Source organism: Pseudopipra pipra, chromosome 14, assembly GCF_036250125.1.
Source record: "Pseudopipra pipra isolate bDixPip1 chromosome 14, bDixPip1.hap1, whole genome shotgun sequence".
Taxonomy (NCBI): Eukaryota; Metazoa; Chordata; class Aves; order Passeriformes; family Pipridae; genus Pseudopipra; species Pseudopipra pipra.
This window is the reverse complement of record NC_087562.1, coordinates 2862142-2886005: the sequence shown is the minus strand read 5'-3', so window position 1 is coordinate 2886005 and position 23864 is coordinate 2862142. Positions and strand designations below refer to the sequence as shown.

General features: G+C 49.3%; 2 protein-coding genes across 2 annotated transcripts; both read left to right on the top strand.

The window, feature by feature from the left end:
• Window positions 1–586: 586 nt before the first annotated feature.
• On the top strand, window positions 587–8127 carry HERPUD1 (homocysteine inducible ER protein with ubiquitin like domain 1). Its single transcript, XM_064670876.1, has 8 exons — window positions 587–824; window positions 2180–2257; window positions 2346–2420; window positions 3534–3655; window positions 4116–4238; window positions 4858–5205; window positions 6416–6521; window positions 7103–8127. The coding sequence occupies exons 1-8, from the start codon at window positions 693–695 to the stop codon at window positions 7268–7270; spliced, it is 1152 nt and encodes a 383-aa protein (XP_064526946.1). The 5' UTR covers window positions 587–692; the 3' UTR covers window positions 7271–8127.
• Window positions 8128–14217: 6090 nt separating this feature from the next.
• CETP (cholesteryl ester transfer protein) lies at window positions 14218–22231 on the top strand. Its single transcript, XM_064670867.1, has 16 exons — window positions 14218–14612; window positions 15603–15717; window positions 16364–16498; window positions 17020–17090; window positions 17363–17450; window positions 17563–17632; window positions 17920–17980; window positions 18486–18577; window positions 18820–18999; window positions 19412–19462; window positions 19789–19956; window positions 21168–21235; window positions 21365–21407; window positions 21500–21569; window positions 21894–21979; window positions 22075–22231. The coding sequence occupies exons 1-16, from the start codon at window positions 14468–14470 to the stop codon at window positions 22147–22149; spliced, it is 1518 nt and encodes a 505-aa protein (XP_064526937.1). The 5' UTR covers window positions 14218–14467; the 3' UTR covers window positions 22150–22231.
• Window positions 22232–23864: the final 1633 nt, after the last annotated feature.

The following is a 23864-nucleotide window of genomic DNA, read 5'->3' as shown; positions in this document are numbered from 1 at the left end:
CGCGAGGAGGACGACTCAGAAGCTCCTGGTCCACATTTTCACGTCTTTTTATTTTTTTTTTGTCAGTAAAAATTTCATGAATTATGAAAAATAATAAGTGCACACTCCTTTTGGCCCCGCGCAGAAGCGCGGCGTGTCCTGTCCCCGCAGAGTCAGCAGCAAACCCGCTGAGGCAGCTGCGCAGATCTGATAAAACAACCACGGGGTGAAAAAGGGGATGTTTCACCTGGACCAGGCAGGGTGCAGCACCTGCCAGGGCCCCACAGAGCTGTGCTGCCCCGACGGGCGGAGGGGAGAGGGAAGAGCGAAGCCAGGGAGTCCCTAAAAACAGTATTGCTGCTGGGGCTGACGTTGTGGAGGGCGGGAGGACAGTGGGCACAGAAGGGACAGCGGAGACAGCGGCACAGCCCCTGCATGGCCGCCAGCCCCTTACGGCCCGGGCGGGGCGGAGCACGGTCCCCATGGTGACGCTGTAGCCCCGCCCCTCGCCCGGCAGCGCCCAATCAGCGCCCCCGCCTCCTCGCGGCGAAGCACGCGGGGCCCCGTCCCATTGGCCCACGTGGAAGTCCCGGCCCCCTCGCCCGCCGCGTCGAATCAGGTGCAGCCACCGCGGCCCTGCGGCGGGGCGGGCCCCTATAAAAGCCTTCCCGGAGGGAAAGCGCTGCCGCCGCCCGTCCTGTCCCGTTCCCGTCATGGAGGAGCCGCTGGCGCTGCTCGTGCGGAGCCCCTCGGGGCGGCACGACGACCTGCGGCTCCGCGCCGCGCCCGCCTGGACCGTGCGCCGCCTCAAGACCGAGCTGCGCCAGCTCCTGCCCGACGCGCCGGTAAGTGCGACACCCCCCCTGCCCCGCCTTCCCCTTCCCGCAGCCCCGCCGGGCGGGGGTACCGGGTCCCCGCGGGACAGCGACGAGCCCCCGTGGGACTCCTGTGGGGCTCCTGGGGCTGTCACCTGTCCGCCCCCCCGTCCCAGGGTGTCCCGGTCCTGGCACCTGAACCCCCCCGCCCCGGGGTGTCCCGGTCCCGGTTGCATCAGCCTCGGGTTATTTTGGGACTCGGTCTGTGGCTCGGCCGCGGTTAATCATTAACCGCCCTCCCGGGACGGCGTGTCCTGCGGGTGTTTGGAGACGTCATCGCCGGCGGGAGGCACCGGGCTGTGCCGGTGAGCGCCGCGCCCACCGGGAGCAGCGAGCGCGGAGGCTACTCCGGCGGGGTTTGGAGGCTGTGCCCGCCGAGCGGGAGGCACAGCGGCGGGACGGGGCTTGTGCGGCTCTGCGGGGTTGAAATGCAGAAGTGTCGGTGCCCCCTGAGCCGCAGGACTCGAGGGCTGACACGTGAGAGCTGCTGGAGCAGCTGCGCCCCGTGACCCGCTGCTCCCACGGGAGGCGTCCCCGCAGGAGGGGCTGTGCTCTTCACGGGGTCAGAGAGGTTGGAAAAGACCTCCAAGATCGTCAAGTCCGACCTCTGGCCGAACACCACCGTGCCCGCTAACCCGTGTTGTGCAGTGCCATGTCTGCTCATTTTTTGAAGACTCCCAGGGACTGTGACTCTACCCCCTCCCTGGACAGCCCGTTCCATTGCTTAACCACTCCTTCAGTGAAGAAATATTTCGTAACATCCTGAGCCTGCTCTGGCGAGCGTCAGGCCGTTTCCCCCTGTCCTGGTGCTTGTTGCCTGGGAGAAGGTCTGACTGCCTCGTGCTTTTGCCCCACTCTCCAGGGAGTGAGGTGACTGCCCAGAAACGGGCTCTGGGACTGCTGTGCTGCAGGGGGACAGCTCCAGGTGGAGAGCTCCTGGGACTCATTGGATGGGCTGTAAGGGATTTACAGCTCTTGTGCTGATCAGATTGGAGGGAACTCCAAACCTGTTTCTGGGAAACACAAATGGTTTTGTCAGGATTGTAAAAGAGATGGCACGTAACCAAGTCCTTTGCCAAAGGGGCTTTATATCCTCCTGCTGGTTTAGACCTCACTCAAGTAATTTAGACGTCACTCAAGTAATGTCACACTTGGGCGTTCAGTTGTGCACATCTAAATTCAGCTAAAGTGAACAATTCCCTCTGCCCCTTAATGTGTGGGGTGCTCCCAGCTCCATGCCTCTTGTCTGGCTGTAAGTTGTGTCAGTAGTTCTTGTGTGTGCTTGGCAGAGAAGTCATCCTACTCTTTGTTTTCTTTCTTCAAAGCCTGAAGAGGACCAAAAGCTGATTTATTCTGGGAAGCTGCTGCTTGATCATCACTGTCTGAGAGAACTGCTGCCAAAGGTATAAAAAATATCTTTTGCCATGTGCTGAAATATATCAAGAGAAGTGATTTTTTTTTTTTTTAACATGTTTTCCCTTACATTTTTAGCATGAGGAATTGCATGCTCTTCATTTGGTGTACAAATTCAAGACTCCTGCAAATGTGCAAGAAACCAAATCAGAGGTACTTAAGCTAAATTAACAAGCTGCTCTGAATCTTGGGGTTCTAACTAAAAACGAGAAGTCTTGAATGGCCATTTTAAAGTTCCTGGTACTGCAGGTTTTCCCTGTTAATGTAGCAGCAGTATTAGTTTGTGATACTTTGTTTAGGAATGTGAGAATGTATTTGGATTAAGCTGAGTAAAAAAAATTGACTCTACAATTCATCAGTAAAGATTCTCATGACGTCTGTTAAGAAATATGAGAACTATCATCTAGTTGTAACACGCTGCTCAGGGGAGAAATGCTTTCTGGTAAATTCATTTTTAGTAAATAGAATATGATTTGTCATGTTCCAGGCTCTCTTAGACTGAGCTTGTGGGCAGAACACACAGAAGTTGGGGAAGTGGTTCTGATCTGTATGAGGAAGAAAGAAAGCTGAGAGCTCGGACACTTTAACTGCTCTCATTAATGACTCATCTTTGGCTTCCTCTCTACAGGCTGAACCTTAGAGCTTGAACTTAGTACTTACTGTTTTCAAGTGCAAATGGCCAAACCCAGTCCTTACTTTGAAGTGGGTGGGCAAATGTTTCTAGAGGTGTGTTGCTGTTGCCCATTATAGGCAATTTGAGCTCACCCTACCTGTGCCTGGTGGTTGCTAGAGGTGAGCCAACTTTGGCTGGATATTATACAGATTTATCACCACAGAACAGCTCTTGAACTCTGTGTACAGCAGGTGGTGCATGCAAGTACAAACTTGCCATAATAAAAAGCCAAACTGCCTTGTGTGCAGTTTCCTCTGTTCCCTCTGATTACATTTTTATAACCAGATGGGCAGTGAATGTGTGCATGAGAAGTAATAAATACAGTGTAGATCTGGTGAAAGGGAAGAGTAACATCAAGTCAATTTTGTATCCCAGTCATTTTTTTTTTTTAAGGAACTTTAAGGTATTGTTGGAGGTGCTTGTGGCATGGTGCCCAAAACCAGTGTCAGCGCTGAGTGGTGCCGTGCAGGACTAAGTGTGTGAGCTGGGTTAGCAGTGTTAAAAAAAGAACATATTCTGGGTGATGTAACCTTTTTGCATAAGGTGTGTGTGGTGTCCTGAGTGAACCTCACTGGCTGCACTGTTCTCTCTAGGTTAAAGCTGATCAGCCCAAGTCGTCACCAGAAGCCAGTCAGGAACCATCTGTATCTTCCTCAAATGGTGGAAGATTGAATTGCTCTTCAGGTGGCCAGTCTTCAGCAGAAGCCAGTAATGGGTAAGTACATTTTTATGTACATAAGTAAGATTTAAAATGTGTTTGTGTTTGGATACCAGCTCCTTATGCCACACATACTGTCTTACGTTCACAGAACATGGGCCAAATATGAGGCTATATATAAAAGCTTTAGAGGATATAGAATAATTGGGGTTGGAAGGGACCTTTAAAGGCAAACCTCATGTCATGAGGGGCACCTTCAACTAGATCAGAGCCCTGTCCAACCTGGCCTTGAACACACCCGGGGATGTGGCATCTAAAGGAAAATGCACTGCTCTGTTAGTTGAAAATCTTCCTTTTATTCACATGGGTAAAGATGCGTCTCTAATATTCTAGAAGAAAGAATCAGTTTTCCATCTCAATGCACAGAATGACAGAACCTGTTTACATTGTTCTGTAATAAATTACTCTTGCTGTTTGTCCAGTGTTTGCTAATGAATGTGTTCAAATTTTGACCAAGGCTGGAAACGACTCGGCATCCCTTCCAGAGTGTGGCTCCTGGCTTCTCTGCTTACACAACCTACAGCATGCTGCAGATGTCGTGGTTCCAGCAGATCTATGCAAGGCAGTACTACATGCAATAGTAAGTGTTCTGTCCCAAGCTACCAGTAGGAAGTAGAAACCGTAATATAAGAAGTTGAGAGCTCCTGGCAGTTCTTCCTCTTCTGATGGTGTTTGGAGACTCTTTTTCATTGGAACTCGTGGTGAATGTTGAGGGAATGCACCTCTAACTGCCATGTGGTCTCTGTTGTTGTTCAGGCCACTGATTCTGAGTCTCGCCCCCTGCAGATCTCTGACTCTGATCAGGAGGACAGGAGTCTCCAGAGAAAATGTAATCCTGCTGATGAACCTTAGCTCTTTTTTTGACTGTTCAAAGTAGCACGCAGCTGCTTTGACTGGAGATTGGTGACAGAGGTCAAGCTGAGACTGGCAGAAGGCTTTTAGGCAGATTGCTCTAAATTTTTTTGTGAAGTATTGATGTTATTCATGTATGGAAGTGTGCCTGGTTTGACTGGCTGAGGTCACTATACAGCTCTAATGGGTAGAACTAAAACTTTTTAACCCTCCTGTAGCCTTTAAACTTGATGCTTTCTGCTTGCATGGGATGACTCTTCTTAAAGACAGACAGATTTTTCAGTGCCTGTGTTAAGTGTGAAAAGATTTGACTAAGCCTCGTTCTGTCCTCTGCTCTCTGGTTCCAGCTTGGCTTCTACTGCTGCATCTGGTGACCCATCCCATGCACAGCGTTCTCAGGAGATACCAGTGGCACCAGTGACACCTCCAGCTCCTCTCCCAGACCCTTTTCCTGCACAGAACCAGCCTGGGAACCAGAATGCTGCTGCCCAGGTTAATGCAGTGGCCAACCAGAACCTGCGGATGAATGCCCAAGGGGGTCCCCTCGTGGAGGAAGAGGAGGAGGGTGGCAATCGGGACTGGCTGGACTGGCTCTACTCAGCAACACTGTTATATGTTTTTGTCAACATGGTCTATTTCTACTCCAGTATCAGCAGACTCCTCCTGGTTATGGGCGGCACCTTTCTGATGTATCTGTAAGTGTATGGGATGAATATTTACTATTCAGAAGTGTTCCACTGAAGTACTGAGCTCAGTGCTGCACTCAGCTTCCTCACCACTTGTACGTGGAAAGGGCCAACCACTCCTCTGTCGTGGTATAACTCAGTATTTAGCAAAAATATAAGTGTGCCTATGCCTGGATTAAATGAAGAATGTGGCTGATAGCAGGTGATCTCCCTGGGGTTTTGTACTGATGCTTCTGGGGTGGCTGGCTTTCTATTTTAGAGAAACTACTTAAAACCAAAGTAGCTCCCAGTATAAAGCCCCAGCAACTTGGCAGTGTAGAACAGACAGACCTGTAGGTTCAGTGTAGAAAATGACAGTTGTTTGTTGGGAAAAAAGTCATTGAAGTCTGGGAAGAGGGTCTCACACCTGCTGTTTCAGTCATGCACTGATGTGGGTTTTTCTGTTGTGTGTTGCCTCTCTGGAGAGCAGATCAGACTGAACTGAATGCAGTGTCCTGAAATGCCTTTGAACCTCTCTGTGGGGGGAAAAACCCCACAATAATGAGTGGGCCCTCAGCTGCCATGCTTGGGATGTCTTGTCTGAGAAAGATAATCTGTCCTCTAAAATTCTCTAATCACCAGTAAAGCAAGTGGTGTAGGCCTCTGAATTCCTGTTGGTAGGTGCAGGAGTTAAAACTGGAGCAGGTCTTCCAACATCTATGCAGACTTGGAGAGTGAAGGTCAATTGTTTCATTAAGTCTCTAAATTTTACTGTTGATATTTCTGAGGTGTAACTTGGAACAGCTTATCTTGTGGGTTACAAGGTGCAGGTGCTGTAGGGACACAGACCTTCTAACGAGGTCTGTACTTTTTGTGAGGTAGTGCTGGTTTTCTATATTCTTTGTCATGCCCTTTTTTTTGGGTGAGTACAGAGAAGTTACCCAGGGTTGTACAAACATGGTAATCAAGCAGGCTCTTTGTACCTCCAGCAGAATGCTGGGTGCAAATCTGGATGTAGTGCTGCTTGCTTGGAATGGGAGCAGATGCTCCCCTTCCCCTCCAACCCCATGTTTTGCTGCAAACTGGAGGCTTTGAAAGTACTAAAATGGGTCAGGGCTGAAAGACCTTAATATGCTGAACTTGTTGTCAGCAGCTGTGAGTAGTCAGATGTGGAGCTGTTGGTGTAACAGGAGGGAGTAATGTTGAAACAACGTTAATTAAAATCTGTTGCCTTCCCCAGGCACCACGCTGGATGGTTCCCATTTAGGCGAAGACCAGTTCAGCCCTTCCCAGGCAATGTTCCTCCTCAAGCTGCTCCAAACCAGGACCAGAACAATAACTTAGAGGTATTGTCTTGCTGTATTTTTAAACCATAGCAATGAAACCCTGTCAGGTTTCACTTTTGGTTTATTTATTATGTGTAGCAAAAGCTTCCCTCTAAACTTTTATAAGCAACTGTCTTCCATGGGGGAATAATTTGCAACTGAGTCCTCCACTGGTGTAGTATATTCATTCCTTTGTTCTACAAAATACTTCAGACTGAATGTTATCTTTTAGTTGCTTCTGTCCTTCAGGAAGTTGTAATGGAGAGTGGTCTGTCACAGTCTGTAACTGAGGACAGGGTTCAGACTACACCTCTGTAGGATTTGGGTCTGCAAACAGTTTGTGAGTCTTGCATTTCGAGCTGACACTTCTGGTTGATGTCAGTGAAAGTTAGTTGGCTGTAAATACATAATTCACCTGATCTGGTGCTGCATGTCTGTCCTAGACAGTGTTTTTGGACACACAATGAGGGTTAACCAGTGTGCATCTTGGTTTTTTGACATTCAGACAGTGACACTTGGGCAACAAAACCTGCTGTTTGATCCCTGATTCTTGTAACGCGTTTCTGAAACTCTCATTTACCAAATATCCTTTACTTTGGCAGGGAGGAAATGCAGGCAGAGCAGATGCATCCGAGGCACCTCCCGATGAGGGACAGGCTTTACAAGAACTGCAGCAGACTAATCCTTCACTTATGAGCACAGCATGGGTGTTTTTCAAGACATTCTTTGCATCCCTCCTTCCAGAAGGGCCTGGAGTGACCCAGAACTGATTTGTCACCGATGTGCTTGTCTTGAAACTGCAGTGGGCACCTGAGACAATCCGATACCAACTCCAAACCAGACGTGGAAGGCACTTCCTCTGGCTTTCACTGGCCAAGCAAATAAAGCTGCAAAGAAGCCTTACGTCGTTACAGCCTAGAGACTAAAATGCTTGTCCTCATTCCAAAGAACTTTGTTCCACAGCATTTGTTAGGTACCTGTGTAGAGGCTTGGCGTTGTGAACTTGTGCACTAAATGCACAGGCTGGGTGTGCAAAAATGTTAGAGAAGCAAATTGCTTCTTCTGTGCAACGTGATTCCTGTTGGAATGTTTCAAATGCTATTTTAATTACACTGAGTGTAGGATCTCAAAAAAAAAAAAATTTTTTTGCTAGATATGCATTAGAGGATTTTTAGGGAAAATCCATTGTTAAATTGCTTCGACCGTATTTTTAATTTTCTTTGTAAATATTTTCCTATGAAGGATGTGTTGTGCAATCTCCTTGTTGGACAAAGTGGAGGGGACTGTAAGACAGTGACCTGGATAAGCAATTACCTCAGTGGAGCTGCAGACTAAATGTCACGTTGCCAAATTCAAATAGTTTAAACTCAAGGTTTAATTCTCCTCCCTCCCCCCCTCCGCCCCCACCGCCAAATAATGGGAGAAGAGCGTGTTCAGGTCTGTGTAGCAAAACATTGTGCAAGGTGTAAACTTCACTCCTTTTGGATGCAAAGTTGAAGCAGTCTAATACCTCTATTCAACTTTGCATCCTCATTCCACTGTGTCTCTCCTGTATTATTTCATTGTGTCCCCTTTCATTTCTGATATGGTTAAGGGCTATGATTCCAATAAAATTTGCAGGCATTTATATCCATGTTTGTATACACCCTACAGCAACTGGAAGACTACCTGTGCAAAGCACAGGATGTGCTCTTGCCTTGTTTTGTCATGAAAAATGATGAGTTGGGATATGAGGGGCAAAGATGCTTGCAGAGCCTTAAACTCAGTTCCTTGCCTGTGTTCTCCAGCAGCCTTTAGCAGTGCCTTGGGTAGCTTGTGTTTGCTCACTGACAGTGGCTGACACGAATGGCCACGGGCAGGAAATTCCACAGGTATTTGGAAATTTTGACCTCTTGAGCTCTGTATGTGACTGCTGGTGAAGTTGCAACACACTTGTCTTGGCCCAGGGTTTTAACTTGGCTTGAAATGTGCTGTCCAGGAACAGCTGCCACTCATGGAACTTGGAATGCTTCTCCTCAGTGTTGCCTGCACTTGGCAGGGCAGTTTGTTTAGGAGTGTCTCATCAGGGCTGACATGCATGAGTTGGTACAAGCAGTTGTAACTGCTCGATCTTGCCACTTCAGGCTGATGTTAGACATGGTTTGTTGGTGTTTCCTATGGTAGGGAGCTTAATCCTAGTGGTGTTTTTGCTTTGAGCAATTCCTTTTCCAGCTCTATTACTGAGTTGATTTCCTGCCACATCTTCAGTTTGCTGGAGACTTGGAAGATGGGTAGGACAGTGGTAAAATACTCTTTAAATATTTAGAATTAAGTAATTTGAGATGAGGTGAGTTTTGTTAATTCAGGTATATCCTGCATAAGCCTTTGAGGATGTTCTTGGAGGCGATGCCCCCTCTTTCTTGCCTTGCTGGTGCTCTGACTGTTCAGATGCCACTCTGGGAGTTGCAGTTGCTGAACAAAGGCATCCCCAGAGTTGTGTGCCCTCAGACTGTGTCCCTGTGCCCTTTGGTAGGCACAGGGTGGGTTCCAGGTGCCAGCTCTCACTGCAGCTGCATCCTGAGCCACTGCACTGGGGGAATCCCACAAGTGTTTTGTGGATGATGGAGTTTTGGTTTTGGGGTTTTTTTCCATTCGGTGTAGCAAACAATCACTCAGGTGTCTTGGCAAAGTGCCCACATCAACTGAGCTGTGCCTGTGCCCAATATTGGCAGGAGAGGGGATTTCCTGGCAGCCAGGAATAAACTGGGTATGGTTTAGGCAGCAAGCACATAGTGCTGGATTACTTGCAAAATCTCTAATCTGACAGCAAAACATCTGTTGTTGTCCTGAGGCTTTTGCTGCTCCCACGAGCAGGCAGATTGGTTTAAAATTAGTTGGAAAACTAGTGATGTGTAGCTAATGCCACTGGAGGGGTGCAGTGAGGCTCCTGGGCCTCTGAGTGTTTCCTTAATGGCTCAGTGAAAGGCATGACCTCTGCCACTGGGTGGAGGGAAGCTGTGAGTGCAGCAGAGGACACATAATGTGGAAGTAAATGCTGTATAATCCTGCAGAGGCAGCTGCCAGCGGTGCACCCGGGCAGGAGCACCAGGATGTGAGAGAGCAGTGCCTGGCTGAGGGCTCTGAACACGTTACTGAGCCAGCCAGCCTGGTGTTACATGGAGCTGGGAGTCCGAGGTGGCCCTAACCCCTGCCACTAATCCCCGACCAGTGGAGGCCTCTGCTTTGCCTGAGACAGGCTGGGAGCAAGCAGGGATGGCTGAGGTGTGGAAGGAACTGTGTCAGCTCAGCCTGGAGGGATGGCAATGCAAACAGTGAGGTATGTAAGGAGGGATGGCAAGGAAGGGGATAAAGCCTGCAATGCCAGCTGTGGGTGACAGCACGAGCCTGAAGGGGAGGGAATCCAGGTCAGACACCAGAAAAAAATGAGCCTTGAATCTTCCAGAACAAAGCTACTGAAAGAGCATAGGAATTCCAGAGAGGTTTTCTGGGAGTAACTTCTGTGCCCTGTGCCGGGATGGAATCTGCAGAGAACAGAAGGGGCCTTGAGGCTGTGGGTTTAGGAGGTTGGGTTTGTCTTGGCTCACACTTCAAGCTGTGTTGTTCTGCTGCTGGTTTAGCTCCTCTGCACACTCGTGAGCACAGCTACACAGAGGTGTGCTAGAACAGCTCTGCTGCAGAGCTGTACCTGGTCAGGTCAGGTGCAATGCTGTGCAACCTGAGGCTTTTTGTGTGGGAGGCGGGTTGTGCAGCAGTGACAGTCCACAGGGTGGCAAAGTGAGCAGCGGGATAAAGCCAATCCCTCTGCTGTCGTGTGTCCTGATACGCTCTGGCAGCTTGTTCAGGTTGAGAGCAGTTCTCTGTCCTTGCTGAAAAACAAGTCGGGGGAGAAATGAAGTCTGTTTTTCTCAGGCATTTTTCTTGTTGCAGAAACTCCCAACAGGCTGCTTACTTGGGAAACCACTGAAGTCCTGTTTGTCACCATGGGTATGCTCCTGTCCTCTACTTGTGGAACATAAATCTCATGAGAAGGAGGTTGCTGCTGAGCAGATAAGCTGTGGATGGTGGGGTGTGGGTGTATGACTTCCCCTCTTCTCTGAAGAGCTGTTTCACTTGTGCACGTGCTTGTTCCTGTTCTCAGCAGCCAGGGACATCCCAACAGCTGTGCACTTGCCCAGCTGAGTGTTACAACCTCCCTCTGGTCTTTGCCCTGTGATCCATCTCTGGCTGTGAGGCTGGTGGGATTTGCAAAGCTGTGCATCCAAAGGGTCTCTCTCCTCCAAGGCCATCCCAGCGCTGTTCCCCCATTGCATCACCAAACACGCCAGCTGCATCTTCATCACCTCACCTCAGCCCCTCTGCTTCATGAGAATAGCCCTTGAAATGTTTGCTAGTATTTAACATGGTCTGAATATCAAAAGGAATGATATCATAGAGGTGACCCAGTGCTGTTGTACAGCCTGGTCCCAAACCTGCAGTGAGGGGCTTGGGGTCAGTTCATACTCAGCTGCCTGCCTGGGAGGGTCGGGCAAATCCTGGGAAATGCTGCTTCTGGGCCCATGTCTTGTGCCTGCTCAAGTGGCCTGTGCTGCTAAAGAACCATCCCAATTTCTTATATTAGCACTGAAAGTTGTATTTGCTGATCTTTATGTGGATTTGGCAGTGCAGGATCAGTGCTGCAGAAACAATTCCACTCGACATCACAAGTCTGTATTCAAATGTTGGCAGAGCTTTAACTGGTTTAAAAAAAAATAATCTTGGTTTAATATGTTATTTGTCTGCATTTTGTAAGCCTCTAGGACAGATGGGAACAGTGGTCTTGGGCTGACCCTCCTGCCAGCCCTGGGCTGAGCTGCTGTGTGAGTCCTGGCAGTGGTGCTGGAGCCCATCCTGCTGACAGAGCAACGTGGGGACAGGGTACCTGGAAGGCTCTCTCAGGAAGCAGCTGCAGGGTAGCACCAAATGTTTGGGTCACAAACAATGCAGCACAAAGATTAATGGCACTGTGATGTACCTCTGCCCTGGACAGCATGGGGAAAAACAACCTCAGTTGTAGGACAGTCCCCAGCAAGGTGGTGAGTACATGTGTGCATGCACAGCCTTCAGATACATCCTTACACAGCAAATATTTATCAAAACATCTTCCAGCATCCCCTTTGGACGTACTGCACAGCAGCTTGGGTGTTTACCCTTTCTTTGGTGTTTAAAGCCTGTCCTGTCTCCTGCTAGCCAAAATTAACCTTTCTTTAGGCTTGTAAATCTGACCTGACTCCTCCTAGTCTGACCTTTCACTGGGAGGAGGGTGGGCTGTGGAGTCCCTGCTGCCTTGGCCTTTGCTTGGTTACTCCAGGACAAGGATGCTCACAGCATCTCTGTGTTCCACATGCTTTTGCTATTGTAGGCAGAACGTCTCCAGCCTTCCTGTTCCCACTGGAGGTCAATGCCCGGCAGTTCCCTGTCCTCCTTTTCTCTCAGCTCTGGTTGTCTGTTGACAGCAGACTCTGCAGCAGTGATGGGGTGGGGGAGCTGGCCTGTGAGGGGGCTGTAAATGCACTGGATCTACCATTTGGGTCTGGAGTCTTGGGCTTTCTGCCTTCGCCTACCCTGAGACACTGGTGACAAATACCCCTGTATCGAAACGCCCATTTTACCTTTCTTCCATGCTGGTATGAATTGCTGCCCTGGGCAGAGAGCTGGCTGTGGCCTCCTGGGTCCTGCTCTACTTTCCCTTACAGTGACCAACACCAGCCTCAATGGGGCTGCTTCCCTGCTGCAGTGTCTCCTCTGGATCTGCTCCAGTAAAACTTTAACTGTGTGCAACACTCCTGAGTTTGTGCCCTACAATAAATGGGATTGTGTCTTTTCTCTACTGAAAGCTTTGCTGAGGGTGCAGGCACATGTGCTCATGTGATACCCAGCACAGCAGCATCTCTGTCAGTTTGTCATAGAATCCCAAAATGGTTTGGATTGGAAGGAACCTTAAATCTCATCTTGTTCTAACCCTCTTCTGTGGGCAGGGTCACCTTCCACTAGACCAGGTTGCTCCAAGCAACCATCCAGCCTGGCCTGGATCACTTCCAGGGGTGGGGCATCCACAGCTTGTCTAGGTCAGTGAAGTCACTGACACAGCCAACCTGTGCCAGTGCCTCATCACCCTCTGAGTAAAGAATTTATTCCTAACACCTAATTTAAATCTCTTTTAGTTTAAAAACGTTCCCCCTTGCCCTATCATTATCTGCCGGTATAAAAAGTAGCTCTCCCTCTTTTTGATACTGGAAGGGGCTCTAAGGTCTCCCCAGAGCCTTCTCTTCTCCAAGCTGAACAACCCCAGCTCCCTCAGCCTGTCAAATGATGGTTTAAGTGTTAATTTTAGTGCCTCACCTACCTCTGTGTTTGCACTGCAGCACCTGAGGAACTCCCTCCTACTGTGTCTGCAGGATTCCCTCTATCCCAGGTGTCGGCCACTGTGCTCACATCCCTTGAACTCTGAGCTGCTGGGGAGGGCTGAGCACGTCAGAGCTGTGAGCTGAAGGACAGAAAATAGAGCTGGTACATCGTTAAAGCCCCTTGAATTCAAATCCCTTTCTAACATGCCTGTGCCCTTTGCAGCTTCCTTCTGGAAAGTTGCTGTGGTGGTTGAGATGATGGCACTGGGCTGCCATGTGGGCTCTCCACTGCTCAGACACCCTCTGTCTGTATGTTGTGCTTCCAATGATTTACCTGTTCGCTCACAACGCAGGGTGGGCTCTCGGCGGGCAGCCTGTCCTTGGCCACTGCGCTGCTCCCTGCAGAAGCCCGGAGGAAGCCTGCAGATGCTCGGCTTCCCTCGGCAGGTCAGTGACCGTGAGTGCCTCCCGCAGGGTACCCGAGGCCGTTCACCTTCTCAACTCAGGAAGAAAACAGCAGGGCAGGGTGGGGGCTGCCGGACAGCAGGGTCCCCAGAGGAAACGTGCTTGCCTGGTGCAGGGAGGATAGGATGAGGCATCTGCCAGGGAGAGCAGGGAGGCTGGCACCTCGTCTTGCTCGGGGGGTTGACAAGTTCTCACCTGTCCTTCTCCATCAGTCTTTGCTGGCAATATGGTTCATGGGAGCTGCTGCAAGCCTCCTTGCTGAAATAACGAAATAACCCTGCTCTGTTTTGTCCTGGAGCTCGTTTTGGGAATGGGATGGGCCCCAGCACCATAACAGAGGTGCAGAGGTGGACAGTGGCATGCAGGCCAGGTGTGCACAAGGAGTGGGTGTGAACTTGGGTCTCTGAAGTCCCCAAATAGCAGCTGAGAGTCTGGATACATAAAAAGCTCCAGCTTAGTGGGTTCTTCCCCACAGGGAAGGTGGCAAACCAAAGATCATCCACAAATCCAGCCAAGAGGCAGAAAGCACCACAGCGCTCTGGTCATGGAGTTTTCCAGGGATGTGGGAGATGTGGGTTCACCCAGTGGCAGCAGGAAGCACCCCCTTCCTAGAAACATGCCTCCATTTCCCCACAATGTGTCTAAAACCAGTGGAAGGGAGAGCAGTTATTGTTGTAGGTACATTTTGAACAGGGCTTTGCTGGGGAATTACTGCAGGAATGCAAAATATGGAATATTTCTGCATGAAGAGAAAATGATGAACTGGCTGGAGGCTGTGTGTGAGGTTGCTCCCTTGACTTTATCCTCTTCCACTCTCCATCCCCCTCCAGCTTTCTCCACCCGCCTCGGTGCATCCATGTCCTGAGTTAGAGCAATCTTGGCAGGGGCTCAAAGCCCTGCAGCCCCAAGTGCCTGCTGAGGGAGGAAGGCAGCCTGCAACTTGAAGAGTCTTAAGGAAGCTATAGGAACATTAGGAAATGTGTGATGGGTTTTGATAAGTGGAGGAAGCAGGTCATGTCCTGTGGGCATGTCGAGCGGGCTCTGCTGGAGGTATGAAAGCCGCCTTTACCACGGCCAGGAATCAGTCGGTCTCATCAGCGCTCTCCACTCTGGCTGAAGATGAGCTGGGCTGGCAGGACGATACTGGGGATCTTCAGGATCTTGCTGGTGCTTGTCCATGCGTCAGCAGCCTGTGACTTCGGGCCCTTCCCTTACAGAGCCACCGGGGTCGTCTGCAGGATGACCAAGCCCGCGGCATTGCTGTGTAAGTGCCTGCTCTGTGGGGCTGTGTTTGCTCCATCTCTGCCAGAAGTCAGGGACAGATCAGCCAAGTGAGGGGGTTTCTTGCTTCCCCAGGTCTTGTGTAAATAGTTTATCTGGTAAGATGTATTAATACCTGCCTGGGAGCACAGGTTAAAGCATGGGCACCTGAACTGAACAGGCACAGCTTCTCAAAGGAGCTTGAAAAGGGTCCCCAGCCCCTGTCAGCCCAATGTTTTAGTACTGTCCTTTGCTGAGGGCTGGTATGATGGAAAAGCTAGAGAAAATGTGTGTTTGATTTCTCTCTTTGTTGCAATCTCATTTCTTGGGGTCAGTGTGCAGAAGGGGGTGAAGCAGGTTCTCTGCTGCTGTGGGTTTATTTGCAAGGATGTGGGGGAAGAATAATTAGTTCTTCTGTGAAGAGTGGGAACAGCTCTGACCCATCCTCTCTGACAGGGGTACATGCAGAGAAGGATGCTGGGCCAGACTAAGAGAGTGTATTTCTGGAAGGAAAAAAATCCTATAGAAGCACATGCCTGAGGCTGGAATGGACTGGATAACATTAGGAAAATGGGTATGGAAACTTGAGTATCAGAAGTTTTCCTTTGGAGACCCAAGAGCTGACTGCAATACAAGCAAGCAGCAACAGAGGAAAGCACTGGGGTAAAGGCAATGGCTTGTGTGGTGTAAGGATGAGCACAGGCTCGACCTTTCAAAAATCTGCTCCTAAGGTGTGTGAAAACTGGGCATGATTCCCTGGAAACAGGCCTGCTGGTGACTGTTGAACCACACACACTATTGTCCCTTGCTGCCATCAGCTGCTAAAGTTAAGGATTTTTTATTTTACTCTGAAACTACTTCTAGTGCCTCCTTAATCTAAGGGAAGTGCCTTGGATAAAACCCCTCTGTAGTGCTCTAATCCAGGGTGCGGATCCGACTTTGCGGCCGGGACAGGTTGCAGTTTGGGATCTTTGCCCTTTTCTTCCACCAACAGTGAACCAGGAAACAGCACAGGTCATCCAAGCAGCCTTCAGAAGTGCCAAATTCCCAAATATCACCGGGGAAAGGTCCGTGCGTCTCCTGGGCAAGGTGGCTTATGAGCTGACCAAGTGAGTATCTCCGTGTCTCTGTGCCGGGGGGATGTGGGCTGAGGGAGGGGAGCAGAAACTGGCCTCGGAGGGAGCTTTGATCCAGCAGTTCCTGGCAGCACGTAGAGCACACCTCTGTCAACAGGGATGAGGAACAATGTCCCTGCAGGCTGGGGCACCTTGGGCCACTGACAATAGATGGTGCCCAAGGCACATCGAGTAGCAGAGGGGACACATCCGGGGCTGCCAGAGCCACTCCTGTCAGCAGGATGTCACTTGGCTGTGCTTTGTGACAAACCAGGCTGGGTGTCGCTGTGTTACTCACTTTTATTTGGGGGCAACAAATGTAGAGGTACCTTAGCAGGACAGATTTCCTGCCATGACCATGGTCACACAGAGCACTGCAGGAAAACAGGGTTGTGTTGCTCCGTGTTTCCTGATTAAAGCATTCCCCCACCTCCAAACATCACCAGGGAGCTGCAGTGCACCGAGGCTGAGCAAAAGCACCACTCTCCTTGTGCCTGGCCCCTGGGATTTGCAAAAGCTCCTGAGTCTGGCACTGGCACAGGTCCCTTAGAGCCCCCACGTCCTCGGGAGCAAACCTGCCTCGCCCAGCCACAGAAAACAGCCCTGGTTTGCAGGCAAACTGTGTTTCCGTTGTTTCCAGCATCCAGGTCAATGACTTGTCCATAGAGAAGAGTGACGTGGAACTTAAGGAAAATAATGCCATTTATCTTGCCATTAAAAACGTGACGGCCTCCTTCAAAGGGACCCTGACCTACGGCTACGCAGGGGCCTGGTTGTAAGTACCCAGGGCTGGCTGCTGCTGAGCACCACAGCCCCAGCTCCTGCTGCTGCCCACGGGCACTGGCCCATGACACAAGTAGGTGTGGAGGGGCTGCACCCCTCGGGCTCTCTGGCAATGCCAGCATTGCTCACTGCCTAAGTGAGACAGAATTTTATGTACTAGCAGTGCTGCTTAGCCCTGTCAGTGCTCTGCCCATGTGGCTTTCTGTCTTTCTGTCCTCACTGTGCCTGAGGAGGCAAGATGGCCAAAGCTTATGAGCTGACTTCTTCCCTTCCCTCCTTGCTCTATAAAGAGTGGATAAAAAAGGGGTTTAATGGTCCAAAGTGCCTCTGAGAGAGCAGTTTGCAATCATTTACAGCCAGAGTAGAGTATCTTATATAAGCTGCAGCATGTCCTTGCAGTGCAAGGACTGATGTGAGTGGTGTTTATAAAACTCACCCTGTGGCTGTCGTGTGGTCAGGGAGAAGCTGCTCCCAGCATGGTTTGCTAAATGTCCTCTCTCCTTGCCATTACAGTTTGAGGCTTTTTCACTCAGTTGATTTTGAAATCGAGTCCTCCATTGACCTCCAGCTGGACATTAAACTGAGTAAGTGACAGCTGGGGATCACTGCCCGTGAGTGTGCGTGGTGGGTAGCAACCCTGAGCTGGCTCTCCCCCACCTCTGGGGATTGGATGGCATAGGGAGGCTGGGAGTGGGTCTCTGAACCCTGTGCACACAGGATGGGAGACAACCTGGCCCTCAAAGACCTCATAGTTTTAACGGCTCAAGAGGAGGAAGCTGGTATAAATCCCTTCAGTCCTCTCATCTCAGTAGCAAATTAGCTATTTTTTTTCCTCTTTTTCTTCCATCCCATGCAGCGTGCCAGGAGGACAAAATGGTTGCTGATGCCTCAGACTGCTACCTGACTTTCCACAAACTCACCTTACACCTCCAAGGAGATAAAGAGTGAGTCAGTCCCACTTCAAAATCGAGCTTTATTGCCCCACTGCTGGTCCCCAAATCTCACCCACCACAGGGAGCAATGCTGGTCCTTGACTGTGCTCCCTGTCTTACACAGGCCAGGCTGGCTGAAACAGCTCTTCACGGATTTCATCTCCTTCACTCTGAAGCTTGTTCTCAAGAGGGAGGTAAGGACAGAGGAAGGCTCTCTGTAGCTTTGTAAGCTACACACTTCTCTGCTCACATGTGCCCATGAGACAGTAGCAGTGTAACGTTAGTGCTTGTGAAAAATAAGACTAATAAATTGAATCCACAAAAAAAAAAGGCAGCTTGGACAAAGTGAGAGGTGTTGCTGGCATTGGTGCTGCTGGACTCTGACCAACAGCCCCCAGATCTCACTGAGAGGCCCAGCTCTGCTCTACAATTCAAAATCTTACCCCATGCCTTCAGTTTTTTTCCTCTTTTCCTCTTGTAGGTGTGCAAGGAAATAAATTCTCTTGCTCGGATGCTGGCAAATTTTGTACTTGATTTAGCAGGTAAATATCCTTGTTTTTTCTTTTTTAAGTGCAACTTTTGACATTTGAGCTCCAGCAGGGCAGTAGCTACATCCACCAAAAACATCCTTCAAAAATGTTTGAGATCCCAAGCCCTCCTTCAGTACACACTGACCAGCTGTGCAGGATAGCTGCAGGACTGATGCTAGCTAGCTAGAACAGGAGCACGCACTGGAATATTGGGCCTGAGATACTACAGCACTTGGATCTGCCTGCTGAAGATTTTCCCAGTCCCAAATATCAGGGAAAAGCAGTGGAATGTAAAACTTGAGAGTATTTATCCCTATTTCCCAGTGTTGCAATTCTGTCAGTGAGCTGTAGCAGGATCAGCACTAGCACCCGAAAGAGTGGGAACCCCTGTCCTTTTACAACTTGTGTCCTTTTACAACTCCCAGTCACCTTCTGCACCGAGTCCTAAAAGAGACTGTTGCAAGCTCTGCACGAGGTTGTATTTTTGGTGCAAGGTTTTTGTGTTTCCTTCCTGCAGCGAATTTTGTCCGGGACAAGGATATCATCGTTGATCTCTCCCTCGCAGCAGACTCCCTGATACAAACGGGTTACGTAGAATCACGTCACAAGGTAAAGTAACCCAGGCTGCTCAAAGACCAGTGTTTTCTGGTGCTGGGGTGTGCTGGAGGGCTGGGAGGGGCTGGTCCCTTGCTGCCACGCCGAGGTGCTGCAGCGGGGGGCTGATGCCAGCCTGCTCCCTGCCCTGTGTCCAGCCAGCCAGGCCTTTGACTTGCAATGGAAATGCAGGTGTTGACATTTTGTTCTGTCTCCCTGCGGCTCCTCGTGGCCAACGTGCTTGTTTTCCTTTGAAGGGCCTTGTGCTGTACAAGAACTACTCCAGCACCCTGAGTGACTCTGTTTTCTCCCCGTCGCTGCTGACCGAGTCCCGAATGCTCTACTTCTGGCTGTCCGAGCACACCCTCAACTCTCTGGCCTCTGCAGCTTTCTTAGATGGGAGACTAGTATCAACCATCAGAGGGGAGAAGCTGCAGGTGATTTCAGGGGTGGTTCCCTCTTTCATGTTTTGGGGAGAGAGTAATAAGTTCTCTTAATACCGTGTATTGGTGAGAGCCGGTTTCTGTAGAAGATAGCTATCTATAGTCAGCCACTACATGTGATGCTGAAATTGGTGCCCTTTTATCAAGAGTGTTCTCTCAGGCAATGAGTGATAACCCTTGGAGTGATAACATGAGCTGACAGAAAACTTGTCAGCTGAATTGTAAAGGGAACATGATTTTCTGGGGAAGCACCGAGGTAGAAAAGGGGTGAGCTCAAGGGGAGCTCAGCCATGCCCCTGAACTGAGCACAGGCCACATCTCAGTGCCCTGTCCCATCCAGCCCACAGGGCTAACCATAACCTTGTGGTTTGCTTTTCCACAGTCTGTTTCTGGTTTGTCTCTGCAGGCACTCTTTGAAATGGAGGACACGGAAGCGCAGCAGAAGGCGGTGCAGATGGTAACTTTTGGTCCTATTCTGAGCATTGGATGTCAAATAAGGAATTTTCAAATGGATTCTGTTGCATCTGGGTCCTTCCCTTGACAACTTGAGTCTTGGGTGGGCCTGATGGGGAAAACCAGGGACTGATGGAGAAGCTGTTGTGCTTTGCAAGGAGGATTTCTCCGCCCTCCGTGATGGCACAGCTTCCCTGAAACCTGGCTGAGTTATTGAGCTTGTATGAACAGGAGGAGGAACTGGGGACTACAGAAGGGATGCAGCTGTGTGGCAAGTTGGCACAAAATTGGTATGGGAAAAGTCTGACTCATCTGTTGCTCCTTGACCAGATTTTTCAAGGCACCTCCTATAATGACTCTGTGGCCAAGGTGTGGAGTCTCGCCCAGCCCCAAATTTCTCTTCAGCCTGAAGGGACAGTCGTGAAGTGCTTGGTAGCAGTGGAGGTCAGCATCCTACCTGCAGGAGAAGAGTCCCTGGTGGTTCTGTACATGGAGAAGGTCAGTTCTTGGGCCTCCTGACTGTGAAGATCTTGGGGCAGGCTCTGTCCCAAATCTGGACCACTCCTGGTGTGCAGGGAGCCCTCTGGGAAGGGTGGGTGGCTAAACCACGGGAGGTAGAGAAGGCATATAAGTTCCTTTTAACATTCCCATTTCTTCCCTTGGCATTTGAGACTGGGAATGATGATAATGACCATGTTGGCTCAATGCCTCCTCTATCAGGCCAGCCCATCACCGATGTGCAAGGTGGTAAAAGCAGCACAAAGCACTGATGAGCCCCCATTAACCTGTATCAGACACAGGGAGACCCCTGCAGCTGAGATGTTTGAGGAGAGAATGAAGGCACCATGGGAATGGATTTATTTTGAAATCTCCTCATTTCCTAATTCTAGCTCTGGCCTCCACTTAGAAAATAGTTGTCTCTGAAATGAAGATGCACCTCTGAAAAACGTGAAGCTCAAAATATAAACTTTTCCTCTATGCATGCCTGTATGAAAGTTCCTGCTTACGTTGTGTTTTACCCCAAACTGCTTTATACTGAACCTAAGGAAGCAGAAAAAAGAAATGCCAGGAGCTTTCCTGTCATGGGTAACATCACAAGAAAGCAGTATATTTGTCCAGTCTTGGAATTATGGGCTGGCATGGACACAAAACCAATGCAAATCTCTCCCTGAGGGTAAAGCAGACTCTCTAATTTAAAGGGTTAAACTGTAATTGAGAATAATTCCCTTCCTGTGGGATACTCAGCAAGTATCCCATATTAGCAGGTCATTACAGGAAAATACACAGGGCTGTTTCTTGCACTCCAAGTGATATGTTGAAATAAGTTACAAGGATTTGAAATTATGGAATTGCAGAAGCACTGAACTAGAGGTGGTTCATAAAGTCACGGCTCCTGGGATGTGATCTGCTCCTGGACTGCCAGAATCCTGGTTGTGAGCTGCAACTGCATCACAAATTCTCCTTTTAAATGAATGTTTGCACATAGGCAACAGCAAGAAAATGGGCCTAAATGGCCAGAAACCAGAGATTGTTTTGATTTTTTTAATCTGGTTTACATTTGCTGGCTACCCGTGGTAGCCCCGACTGCCTTGGAGCCGGAAGGATGTTGAAATCTGGCTCCTAGAAAGCAAACCAAAATGTCCAAATGCAACTCCCTGCTACAAGGCAAGATGAGCTATGCCTCAACCCTGCTGTTCTTCTCTCTGCAGGAAATCACGGTCACTATCCAAGCTGCCTATGTGGAAAAGAAACTCATTTTGCAGCCTTTGGACTCCAGGTCAGTACTGTGGTCTCTTGAGGGGTTTGTTGCCTTTTTTGGCCCGTGCTTAAAAGCAGCACAAAAAGAGGATCTCTGCAGCCCTAGGTGACTTCCCCTCATCCTTTTTTTTTTTTTCATTCCCTTCAGCATAGAGTTTAAAGTCTTGAAATGCACAGCTGATCCAAGTGGGGTAAGTCCTTGAAAAAAGTATTCTCTCAGCCATTTGAGGTGAAATATGTCTTTAAAGCATTTTTTTTTTGGTATGAATTTTCTGGCTTTCAGAATGACCCATCCATACGAAACTTCCTGCAGAACATGGTCTCGGTTGTTGGGATCCCAGAAGTAACTTCAAGTGAGTTTCCCCTTTGGGGAAGTGCCAACCTACTCTGTAAATTGCCTAACAGCAGATCCCCTAAACCTGAACAAATCCATCAATAACCCTAAGAGCCCGGAGGGGGGAACCACATCACTGTTTTGAATTTCTGCTGGATTCACTTGGGGAACCCTTTGTAAATGTCTGGGAGAAAGGAAAAGTGAGTTTTCCGTTGGGCCAAAGGTCGTGGGGTGCTGAGGCACAATTAGGTTTTGGCAACAGGCAGACAGGGTGGAAAGCACATGGTGAGGAGAAAGCTGGGAGGGCCATACCTGTAACTGGATGGGTTTGCTGATTCCACAGGCATTGGATCAGCTCTGACTTCACTGATGGACAAAAAAGGAATCAATCTATTTGATATCATAAATCCTGAGATCGTCCCAAGAAAGGTAAGCAGAGCTCAGAGATCCCTGGCTCTCAAAGCCCCCTTGGGTGTGTGGCATAAACTAACATAACATTTTTCTGTTTTCTCCCCCCTTTTTAGGGATATGTAATCGTACAACTTGACTTTGACTTCCCACATCATTTGCTTCTTGATTTTCTTCACAAAAGTTTATAGAGCTGATCCCTTCATAGAGAGGAGCTTGTGTACAAGCAGCAAGATTTGTGTGTGAACCAATTAAAAGATGAGCTGATTTAAATCAGCTTCGGTGGAATTTTATTTCCTTTTCCTGAGAAACACTCCAGGTTCTGTGCAATTGTGCTTCTACAGAGCCTTTCTTCTGCAAAGATCTTGAAATATGCACTTTGATGCATGCTGCTTTTTCAGGATCTTTAAAGGAATTATGTGCTTGGGAGTAAGGGCTGGACTCTTGAAGTGTGTGGGCTCTGGGTTAGAACTGGGGAGGCAGCAGAAATGGAATTTGATCACCTTTTGGCATCTCTGCTGTTAGTTTTGGAAATGTAGCACTTTTTGTGCTGATCCTGGGTTTCCCTTCTGCCAAGAGACAAGAGCCTCCTGATGTTGACAGACTCCAGCAGCTCAAATGATATTACCAAAATCCAAGTAAGCTCAGAACCAGTAATGGTAAAAGACTTGGGTATGGCTGAAAAAAGTAAATGGGATATGGATTTACAGTGCAGTACTTCAACAGAGATTTTGTGACTAGGGTACTTTCTTTAAAGAAAGTGGCTCTGTGTAGAGTTCCAGGCAAATTGTTAATGTCTGTGTTGTTGAAACAGTGACAGCAAACTTGAGAAAAGCAATATCAATTATAAGGAAATCAAAGAGATTATAACAGAAAGTTTAAGTATCTAGTCAAGCAACAGGTTCCACTTCCTTCCTACTGCAGTTCAATAAGTTATCTGAAGTGGCTCAGTTATTTTCCTGTACCAGTTTGTGCTTCTGTTTTTTTTTTTCTTTTCAATTGGAGGAGATCTCAGGCAACAAAGCCAATATTGTAATAGTAATCACATTGTCAAAGGCAGAGGATGATGTTTTCCTCCCACACAGAGCAATATTAAAGTTGGGGTTCCCACAAAGAGCCCTGAGGTGCTGGTAGCAGGATGGGCTCAGCCTCTTGAGCTCCCTGGGCATGGTGGTTGCTCCCTCCACGTTGCCATGGATGTCCTCCCTGGGATGTGAGCCAGGTCCCTCTGAACTACCTCTCTCTCACCATCACTGCCCGAGGCACCTCCTTCCTCCAAAGTGACTTCTGGGGTTCAGTGGTCACGGTGCCCAGGCTGGGGCCCACGGGGGGGGGCAGTTTGCGGGGTGCTCCATGGCAGCCCAGGACCAGCTGTGTCCATGAGACAGCAGGAACTGAGTGATGTGAAAGGTGTGACACAACGGTGTGAACAGACCTGGTACATTGGGCGATTTTGTACAGCAGACAACTTTCCCCTTCCCTTCCCACCCTATTCCCATCACTGCCTCTGCTGCCTATTTCAGTACTAGCTGAGGGCTTATCCTTGCTCCCTCCTGCTCTAAAGCCACCACTGCTGAGGCCATATTTTCCCTCCCTGCATGGCAATGTCTGGTGAAGACCATGGGAACTGCCTTCTGTCAAGACACAGCCCTCTGGTTCTCCTGAATGACATCTCATTAGTGATGAGCATTAATGAAAAGGAAATGGCAGGAATAAAAGTGCATTTTTTCTGTGTTGGAGGTGCTTTGCCCCTCTATGGCCATTCAGTGGTGACAGAGTGTGGGACTGAGCTGCCCTTCCATGGGGCAAAGGAGGGCAACAGAGCTGGGTAGGGACCTGCAGCACAAGTCTGATGAGGAGTAGCTGAGGGAGTGTGTGGGGGTCTCAGTCTGGAGAAAAGGAGGCT